Source organism: Geotrypetes seraphini, chromosome 7, assembly GCF_902459505.1.
Source record: "Geotrypetes seraphini chromosome 7, aGeoSer1.1, whole genome shotgun sequence".
Lineage (NCBI taxonomy): Eukaryota > Metazoa > Chordata > Amphibia > Gymnophiona > Dermophiidae > Geotrypetes > Geotrypetes seraphini.
The window spans coordinates 84,371,290-84,382,126 of record NC_047090.1 but is presented as its reverse complement, the minus strand read 5'-3'; the positions used below and the strand labels follow the sequence as shown (position 1 = coordinate 84,382,126).

Here is a 10,837-nt window from a genome sequence, read left to right as displayed (position 1 = left end):
CTACTAGGAGTCACTTTTGACTGTAAATTCTCCTATCACAATCATATTAGTACGGTGGTCCAGAAATGCTTCCACCGCCTTATAATGATACATTCCCTTTCCAAACTATTAGACCCAGCATCTCTGAATACACCAATCCATTCTTTGGTAATTTCTTGTATAAATGATTATAATGCCCTTTATAAGGGCATTACAAAAAAAGGAAATAAGACGCCTTCAGATAGTGCAGAATACTGCTATCAAGATCATTTATGGCGCAAAGAAATATGACCATGTTTCTCCTCTTCTATTCAACGCACATTGGCTACCCGAACATAGAATTAGTTACAAAATTCTACTATTAACTTTTACAACTCGCTCAAATAATCAACCAGAGTTTATTGATAGACTCCTAATTCCCTATTATCCCACTAAATCTCTTCGTTCTACATTACATGCAAAACACATGCAAACCAAGTTACTTGCAATCCAAGGTTTTACTGTATATAGTTTCCAAGTTTTATTTAAAATTTGATAAATCGTTTAATCACACTTCAAAGCGATGAACAATGATAAAAATTTTACAACATTAAAGGGGACCAGATAAATGACATACAAAAGACACATAAGACTTACTGTACCAATGAGGAGAGAATGAAATACAATATTAGATAGGAAAGAAGACGAATAGGGGAAGAACAACAGGAAGGGTAGGAAAAAACACAGTATAACACCAGAGAAATAGAAAGGAATACATTTCTTCCTGAGCAGTACAAAATATAGACAGCAGATGTAAATTCCAAAAACTGACACATTTCAATCACTAAATTGAAAATAAAATCACTTTTCCTACTTTGTTGTCTGGCGATTTTAATTTTTCTACTCATCTTTTCCCAGTCTCTGGTTGCACTTCCTTCTGTCTGTGTTCTTAACTCTGTTTCCAGAGCTTTCTTATCTATTTGCTGTTTTTCTCTCCTTCACATCCATCTTTGGCACTAACTTTTAACATTCAACTTTCTTCCATTTTTCTGTGTCCTCCTCAGATCAGTCACTTTTCCATGTCTTCCCTTCCTATCTCTCCATGCACATTCTCTCTTCCATCTCTCTGCCCTTCCCCACCATCCATGTATGCCATCTCCTCCCTCTTTCTTCTTACCTATTTCTATCTATCCATAAACAGCATTTCTTCCATCTCTCTTCCCTTGCCCACCCCTCCCATCTCTGTGCACATGTCCTCCTTCTCTCTCCCTTTCTCCTCCATCCCTGTGTACTTTCTCCTACCTCTCCTAACATCTAAGCATTAGATTAGATTAGACATGTGAGTTTTCAGTAACTGTCCTTGACTTATGTCTAAATTATGTGCCTACTGACCTAAGATCAAGCCTTAACCTGTAAATGAGATCCCAAGTGATATAGGCGAAATCTGCCAGTGATGAAGATGTGAAGTTGGCCTTTCTTCTCACATTTTTTTCCCTTGGGCTTGTTTGGCTTCCAAGTTCTGTGAGGACCATACAACCCAGTCTTCACAACTGTTGAGATCTACACATCAAACCTTAAAGGGGATATTCTATAAACAGTACCGAAATCTCCTCGTTGTAGCATCATTAAAACTAATTAACACGTTGAGATCCAACAACTTTGCTGTCACTGCACCCTCTCTTTGGAATTCACTGCCTAATCATTTATGAATCGAATCCACGATAAAGCAATTTAAAGCAAAACTAAAAACATTCTTATTTTAAGATGCTTTTGGATAAAACTCCTTTTCAGGACTAAAACAATTACAGCTTCTACCCGTACCTACTGTTTTATCCCTAAGTGTGCTTTTTCTCAAAGATTGTAATTCTATGCTTCTTTCCTAATTGTGTGCAGTTAGTATATATGTTTTTGTATGTGTCTACTAACCTAACACGGTTTGGTATAATATTCTAACTCCAACTGTTTTGTTCCTTTTAAGATATTTTTATTATTATTATTACTGTACACCTCCTAGAAATTTGAATAAGCGGTATAAACATTTTTTTTTATAAACTTGATAAACTTGAAACCTAAGTTGAGAGTCAATGTACATAGGCACCTTTGTGCCTTTATGAAATTATCCCATATAACTTACAGAACTGTGGCTAAAATGTAGCTGTGTACATTTATATTTGATTGGAAGGTGAAATAAATAGATGCAGTTGAAGTTTCATAACCAATACTCATAATTCATGGCACCACCTGTGCTCTGTACACACTATCCCCTCCCCCCCCCCACCCCACCCCTCCCCCCCAACACTCACACCGGAAGACTGGAAGGTGGCGAATGTTACACTGATCTTCAAGAAAGGTTCGAGGGGAGATCCGGGAAACTACAGACTGGTGAGTCTGACCACGGTACCAGGAAAGATGGTAGAGTCGCTGATAAAGGACCGCATCATTGATCATCTTGACGGACAAGGGCTGATGAGGACCAGCCAGCACTGTTTCAGCAAAGGCAGATCTTGTTTGACAAACTTGCTGCACTTCTTCGAGGGAGTAAACAGGCAGATAGACAAGGGCGATCCGGTCGACATTGTATATCTGGATTTTCAGAAGGCATTTGACAAAGTTCCGTATGAACGACTACTTCGGAAAATTGCGAGCCATGGAATCGAGGGTGAAATACTCACATGGATTAAAAACTGGCTGGAGCATAGGAAACAGAGAGTAGGGGTAAATGGACAATACTTGGACTGGAAGAAAATCACCAGTGGGGTGCCGCAAGGCTCGGTGCTTGGACCTGTGCTCTTCAACATCTTTATAAACGACCTGGCCATTGATATGATGAGCGAGGTGATTCAATTTGTGGATGATACGAAGTTATTCAGAGTAGTGAAGACACAGGGGGATTGTGAAGATCTGCAATGTGACATAATCAGGCTCGAGGAATTGGCATCAACATGGCATATGAGGTTCAACGTGGATAAGTGTAAAGTGATGCATGTAGGTAACAAAATTCTCATTTGACATACTGAAATGTGTACCTGCCAGTGCTGGTGTTAGACAGTGAGCGAGAGCTAGGACTTAACAGAGAGAGGAAAAGTCTTTTTTGTTTGTTTCTTTTGTTTACACCATAGCGCAGGCATGGGGTTGGAGAGGGCAAAGGGTTGGTGAAGAGGCTACAAAATAAACCCGTCAGGATGTTTGATAACTTATTTTAATATTAATTAGCTGATTTGTATGAATTTGTATGGGCTTTGTTTATGCATTATTCCTGGCTTTTATGATAATAGTAATGGGCACTTTTTTGTTATAATATACATTTTAATTCCATTTTAGCGTACCTTAAACCTAGGAGTTTAACATGTGCTAAGGAACTGGCATATTTTCATAAATAGGTCTCTTACTGAGGCATAAACTCTCAAGGACTAGAGCTCTCTTTATCAAGGACCTTGGAGAAGCAGAGAGGGAAAAGACCACAGATTGTGTAAGAGCTGTTGCAGAACAGGAGACCAGGCACTGTTGGTTAGAGGACTAGTGGCCCTTTCTGCCTACATCTTCTATATTTCTAGGTTCATTCACATAGCAAATTATAATCAGCTTCTGTATAACTTAAGGAAGGAAACCGGCACAGCTGGAGTCAATTCTGTGGCAAATTGATCCAAATTCCGGAGCCCAAGTAATAACCATAATGCCCTAAGCTTCTGCCTTCAAAAAATAGTTAAGAAAATTTGGGAAACATTTTAACTTTGAACATGTAACAGAGAGGGATAAATAGTTTTCTACTACTGGGAGAATAGGAAAGCTTGAATATCCCGAATTGAGCAGTTGTTGAAAAAACTGAAGCAGTTGAGGTGCATTTTAGAACAGAGCTGACAGTTAAAAAACAAACCTCCCCCCCACCCCCTTTTATCAAGCTGCGCTAGAGGTTTTTAGTGCAGGCTGGCGAAGTAAGTGCTCTGATGCTCATAGGAATTCTAAGAGTGTCAGATCATTTACCGCGCCAGCTCACGCTAAAAAACCTCTAGCGCAGCTTGATAAAAGGGACCCTGAATTAGAATTATCTGTATAGAAATACCAGAAGTCTAAGAAAAATAAGAATTGAGATTTGGAATATATAGCACTAAACAAAAATATAGACATAATAGATATCTCAGAGATCTAGTAGAAGGAACATATATCCCATACTATCTGCAAGTCTAACCAACTTACAAAGAGCATTAATAATAACAATTCATGCACCATTATATACAAACAACATTATTAAAATAGTTGACAGTAAGCTTCTACCCTACAATACAGCTTAAGAATATCCAAAGGCTTGTTAGAAAAATAAAGGCCCCTTTTATCCAACTGCGCTAAAGGTTTTTAGTGTGAGCTGGTATGGTAAATGCTGCAAAATGAAACAGGGGAAACAAAACCACAAACTCAAAAGCACAGAACCAGAGTGGAATTGTCCCAATCAGAATGGTACATACCAAAGAAAGGGTCCTTCAACTCATCTGATAAATTAAAATGCCTTTATTCATCCAAAGTCTCATAAATTCATCCAATGACTCAATGACCCGACATGCACATGTTTCGGCCTAACCGGCCTGCTTCAGGAGTCTTGTGAGTCTTTGATGGGTGTATTAGAAAAACCGTACAATATATAAAGATACACACTCACACCATCTAAACGCGGCTGCTAAGTTTGAAGTCGTAAAGCAGTGAATGTCACTAGGACCGTGCTGCAACTGAGTCATTGGATGAATTTATGAGACTTTGGTTGAATAAAGGCATTTGAATTTATCAGATGAGTTAAAGGACACTTTCTTTGGTACGCACCAGTCTGACTGGGACAATTCCACTCTGGTGCTATGGTAAATGCTCCGACACTCATAGAATTCCTATGAGCATCGGAGCACTTACCTGTGTAAGAATTTCTATTTGTGTCTGTGTTACAGAATGTGTATCTGTGTATTTGCATATATGTATATCTGTGTGTCCATGTCTATATGTGTGTGTGTATATATCTATGTATGTGTAAAATATATAGATAGATATAGATATAGACAGATATAGTTTTTGTCAGATCTGATTTTAAACTCCACGTGTATATGTGTTTGTGTGTCTGGGTATGTATGCATTTATGTGTGTTTTTGCCTGTGTGACATACATGTGTTTGTATGTTTGGCTCTGTGTTGAATATCTGTATTTGTTTCCCTGTGTGTTTGGATCTGTGTACATAAATATGTTTTTGTTTCTGTGTATGCCTACGTATGAATTTGCCACATGGTATGGTTTATTGGCCAACATATATGTGGTTTATTGGCCAACATATATAGGGTGTTTGATATATTATTGCCTCTTTCTTGAAGATTTAAATAAGTTTAGTGCCACAGTACAAACATACGTATGAATTTGGGCATGTCTGAGTCTGTGTGGATATCATTCTGCACATGCAGAGATAGCTGACTATCTCCCGCTGAATACTGGCAGTTAGCCAGCTTAGCTTATTTAGCCAGCCAGGAGACATTCCCAGCCAGCTAAATACTGCTGAATATCAGGCGGACAGTCTCCATGACCCATGGGCAAGAGCTGCTGTGCCGGAGAATAGTTAGCAAAGTAGGAATCAAATGGGATGAAGGGAGACAAAATGTGTTAAGAGAACTGGGAAAGCAAACAATTGGCATAATTAAAGGCTTTGCCCACCGCCTGCAACTGTTACTTTAAACTGGTGTTTTGGGTCAAATACTGGCCAGTGGGCAACCCTAGCTATTATCAATAATGCCAATGACACCAGTTCCTGAAAGAACAGCAACAGACCTGGAAGTAATAAAATCATGGATAAGGAGCAATCTATCATCTTATTTTTCACTTCTTAGTTTACGTCCTGCAGTACAGAGATCCTGTAAAATACGTAATTGGTTTCACTGCCTTTACCTCATCTCCGCCATTTCAAAAATTCCCGCTCATTCCATGTGATGTCAAAATGCAACCCTTCATATTAAGCTGCTCTGAGGTTACAACCATTTTCATGCCATAACTTTAAGATGAGCTCAGAAAACTAAAGGCAAAAGAGTGAGTCAGGCATTTAACATGCAACAATAGCAAGAGTTTCAAGTTATCAGAAACATTCAACCAATTTCAAGGTGTAAACACAGGTAAAGATAAAGACTTTTTTTTTCACTGTTGGATAATAAGGATTTCATTTCACATAATTTAACTCTTTAAAATGAACTTTATGCTAAGGTGCATCGCATAGTTTCAGTCTGTCAAACTGGTGAGAAAGAAAGTAAGCTGTAAGGCCATTACAGGGTGAAGTTATCTATCTTGGACAAGCTCTGGTATTTAATTTTCTGACAGGTCCCAGCCTAGCCATCTTCCAATGTCAATAAAACATGTTTAAGCAAAACCTTACCTGGTTTTCACCACATCAAGCGGGTGCATCAGACAAATTTCTACAAGACCTGCAAGGTGATCAGAAAGAGAGGCCTCATAAACAGATGGTATGAAAAGAGCAGTTCATGTGTCATTGACCCCCCAAAAGTCTGCTCAAGTGAAAAAGCTCTGATGCAAGGTACAATGAACTGAAAAAGATGCGATAGCTGATGGACATGAAGGCATATACCAAGTTCTACTTGCCAGAACTCTAACTGGAATTCTATTAAAAAAAACAAAAAACAGTGGGGCTGATGTAGAAAACTGGCATGAGCCTAATCACACAGTTACCACAGGGCATGCGCACATGTTAACTCATGCAAAAGATATGGCTGCAAACTCTGTTAATGTATGATCATGAGCTCATTTAAATATCCCATGCAATATAGAGAGCTTTTGATGTGTACGCAATGTGAGAAAAATTTTACCAGGTCCAGGGCAGCGTAGAAGGGTTCAGGGAGAGGATATGATGCTAGTTTTTGAGATTTGACTACCAGTTTTGTCTTGTTTTGCAACCAAAAGGAAATACCTGTAAGTTTAAAAGGCAGACATGAAATATCAAGATGTGTGCGTATTCGAACAAAACCAAAAGCACAAGTACACATCAGTGCCTGTTCTACTGAGCCTAAATATGAGCCTCACAAAAATATTATGTACAAGAAATGTTTACAAAGGTCATATTTAGGCACAAAAGAATAGGCACCGATGTGTGCTGGTACTTCTCTGTTTTCCTTTGGACATGCGACACGAAGAAGCCATACTTACAGAAGAACCTTTGTGTAACTTCCATCAGGCATGCTCCCCACCCATTAGCCAAAATATTTCTATGCATAAAACTTAAGGGTTCATAGACAACAGCGCGAAAGACAAAGGCACGCGCTGACAACTGAGCGCAAGACGGAGGCGCGCGCCGAAGAAAATTACAGTTTTTAGGGGCTCCGACGGGGGTTTTTGTTGGGGAACCCCCCCCCCCACTTTACTTAATAGACATCGTGCCGGCGTTATGGGGGGTTTGGGGGGTTGTAACCCTCCACATTTTACTGTAAACTTAACTTTTTCCCTAAAAACAGGGAATAAATGAAGTTTTCAGTAAAATGTGGGGGGTTACAACCCCCCAAATGCCCCACAATGCCCCCACAACGCGGCGTGATGTCTATTAAGTAAAGTGGGGGGGTTCCCCCACACACACCCCCGTCGGAGCCCTAAAAACAGTAATTTTGAGTGGCGCGCGCCTCCGCATTGCGCTCAATTGTCTGGGCGCGCCTTTGTCCCGGCGCGCTTTTGACCTGACACCAAACTTAAGTACATAGCTTTCTGTGTATTGCATAGTATTAAGCCACATCCAAGCCTTTCTGCATCAGCCTCAGTGTTTGCAAACTCTGCAAAAGGGACAGCTAGTTTTACTTAAATCTCACCAAGGTTTTTCCAACATTTTTATCTCCTATTCAAAACATCAGCTTTATTGGAAAGAATAGGGGGAATGAAGGAATCTGACTCATTGGAACTATTTAACCATGATCATATATACAGCGCCAAATTATCCGGTTCCAGGAAAGAGGTTTTTTGGTCCATCCTGATTTTGAACTTACATCACAAAGCAGTGTGGTAAATATAGACCCTTATTCTACCCTTTGAAATCATGAGAAGAGCCATACTGGGTCAGACCAATAAGTCCATCTAGCCCAGTATCCTGCTTCTAACAGTGGCCAATGCAGGTCACAAGTACCTGGCAGAAACCCAAATAGTAGCAATATTCCATACTACCAATCCCAGGGTAAGACGTGGCTTCCCCATGCCCATCTCAATAGCAGACTATAGACTTTTCCTCCAGGAACTTGTCTAAACTATTTTTAAGCCCAGCTATGCTAACTGCTGTTACCACATCCTCTGGAAATGAGTTCCAGAGCTTAACTACTTGAGTGGAAAAATATTTCTTCTGTCTATTTCAAAGGTATTTGCATGTAACCTCATTATCCCCCTCCCCCCCTTTTACTAAACCACGATAGCAGTTATTAGCGCAGGGAGCCACATTGAATGCCCCGCACTGCTCCCAATGCTCACAAGAACTCTATCAGCATCAGGATCAGTGTGGCGCATTTAGCGCAGCTCCCTATGCTAATAACCACTATCACAGTTTAGTAAAAGGTGGGGGGTGGGGGGGGTAAGTGTTCCCTAGTCTGTAATTGGAAAGAGTAAAAAAATTGATTCACTTTTACCCATTCTACACTGCTCAGGATTTTGTAGATCTGAATCATATCCTTCCTCAGATGTCTCTTTTCCAAACTAAAGATCCCCAATCTTTTTAGTCTTTCACATATGAGAGGAGTTCCATCCCCTTTATCACTTTGGTCAGTCTTCTTTGAACCTTTTTCAATTCCACTAAATCTTTTTTGAGATATGGCGATCAAAACTCTGCAAAAACTCAAGCTAGAGTAGAGTAATCCCTCTTTATCTTCCTAACTCCTTTCCTATAACCCTTCATTGTAGCTCCTTTCCAACCTAACCCTGTAAACCGTGCCGAGCTCTACGCTTGTGGAGATGGCGCGGTATACAAACCTAAGGTTTAGTTTAGTTTAGTTTAGATGCATTATAATATTCTCAGTCTTATTTACCATCCCTTTCCTGATAATTCCTAGCATCCAATTTATTTTATTTGCCACCACCACACACAGAAAATTTCAGCATAGCATCTACAGTGACACCAAGATCTTTTTCAAATCCTAATCCCAAGTAGGTGATTTAAAAAAAAAAAAAAATTTTGAGATGTCTAGCTGTTCGGCTTTTGAAGATGGGCGTTTCTTTGTTTCTGAATTTGGATGTTTAGCGGGAAACGTCTAAGTCAGACTTAGATGTTCTTTTCGAAAATGGTCCTCCATGTTTGCTACCTGGGTCTTCAAATGGAATAACTATTATGTCTTTTGCAGAGCCAGATAAAATAAGAGCATAAGAACATAAGAAGTTGCCTCCGCTGAGGCAGACCAGAGGTCCATCTCACCCAGCGGTCCGCTCCCGCGGTGGCCCATCAGGCCCATTGCCTGAGCAAAGGTCCCAGACTATCCCTATAACCTACCGCTACTCCTATCTGTACCCCTCAATTCCTTTATCCTCTAGGAACCTATCCAAACCTTCTGTGAAGCCTTGTAACGTGCTCCGTCTCTGACACCCCCATCCCTCCATGTTTATGGATGCTCTATGAGACAAAAGCTTTGTGTGGCCAGGGCCTCAGTGATCCTACCTGGATTGGCTACTGTGAGAACGGGCTACTGGGCTTGATGGACCATTGGTCTGACCCAGTAAGGCTATTCTTATGTTCTTATGTTTTTATTCTGCTACCTATCATATTAGACACAGAGCTAAGCACATGAAAGGAAAAACATTGTAGTTATTTAAAATACTTATAACCCACACTACCCAAATCTCCTAGGTAGCTTCCATACAATAAAATTCATAATAAAATCTTAAACCATACAAAAAAAATTAAAATTGAGTAATACAATAACTCATACTCATTACATATCAACTGTATTACAAATGAAAAATTTACTCATTCAGGAAATTTGCATTTAACAATCAGTACGACAGGATGGCTATGGGAAGCCCTGGGTACAATTTGCCTGGCCTTTCTATTTACCAGCTTCTCCTTTCTGATTTTTAGCTATTTTGAATACATAACATAGTAACATAGTAGATGACGGCAGATAAAGACCCAAATGGTCCATCCAGTCTGCCCAACCTGATTCAATTTAATTTTTTTTTTCTTCTTAGCTATTTCTGGGCAAGAATCCAAAGCTTTGCCCGGTTCTGTGCTTGGGTTCCAACTACTGAAGTCTCCGTCAAAGCTCACTCCAGCCCATCTACACCTTCCCAGCAATTGAAGCACTCCCCAGCCCATCTCATCTCTTTGTTTTCCTATGACATTAGATAATACAGCCTAATGATACCCTGTTCTGTAAAATTCATTGAGCTGTGTAAAATATCCCAATTTCTGTAAATATGCAACCTACCACGTGGTTTCTTGTGATCGGAAAATATGTTTAGGCCCATTTGAAATATTAAGCTCTGTCCTGCACAGAATCCAACAACAACATATTTCTGCCTTTTGAAAATTAAGTTACACTCATTCATTTATCTACTTAGAAAGTAGTGTGCATTACACAACCCTATTTCTATAGTTTCTGATCTATAAAATATAAAGGATGTAATTAAATAAGTGAGAAGAATGTAGAATAGCACCCTCAGTTTGGTGTTTATAAAATGGCACAGGTAACTCAGACAAATAGCAACCACACTGGGAGCCTTCAGGGCCCTATTCTATATATGGCGCCTATAAATTAAGTTGTTAATGAGCTAATGGGATAACCGGATTTCATAAATTCCTTTATTTATTTGATTAAAATTGGTTTCCTCATGCCTATCAATTCATAAATAGTTTTTAATCCCCCTAATGATTTTATCTTACTCTACACATAACACT

General features: G+C 39.6%; 1 protein-coding gene across 11 annotated transcripts in view; it reads right to left on the bottom strand.

Moving 5' to 3' along the window:
* The window catches only part of SLC25A21 (solute carrier family 25 member 21), a 702,309-nt gene that overhangs the window by 235,931 nt on the left and 455,541 nt on the right, over window positions 1–10,837 (bottom strand). For 8 of the 11 annotated variants that reach the window (XM_033952164.1, XM_033952163.1, XM_033952167.1 and 5 more), the window contains one exon: window positions 6,344–6,392. In XM_033952164.1, coding sequence (XP_033808055.1) covers window positions 6,344–6,392 — 49 coding nt within the window. Of the gene's footprint in view, window positions 1–5,865; window positions 5,990–6,343; window positions 6,393–6,791; window positions 6,865–10,837 lie in introns of those variants that run through there. The other 3 variants (XM_033952170.1, XM_033952172.1, XM_033952173.1) reach the window with 3 other exon arrangements.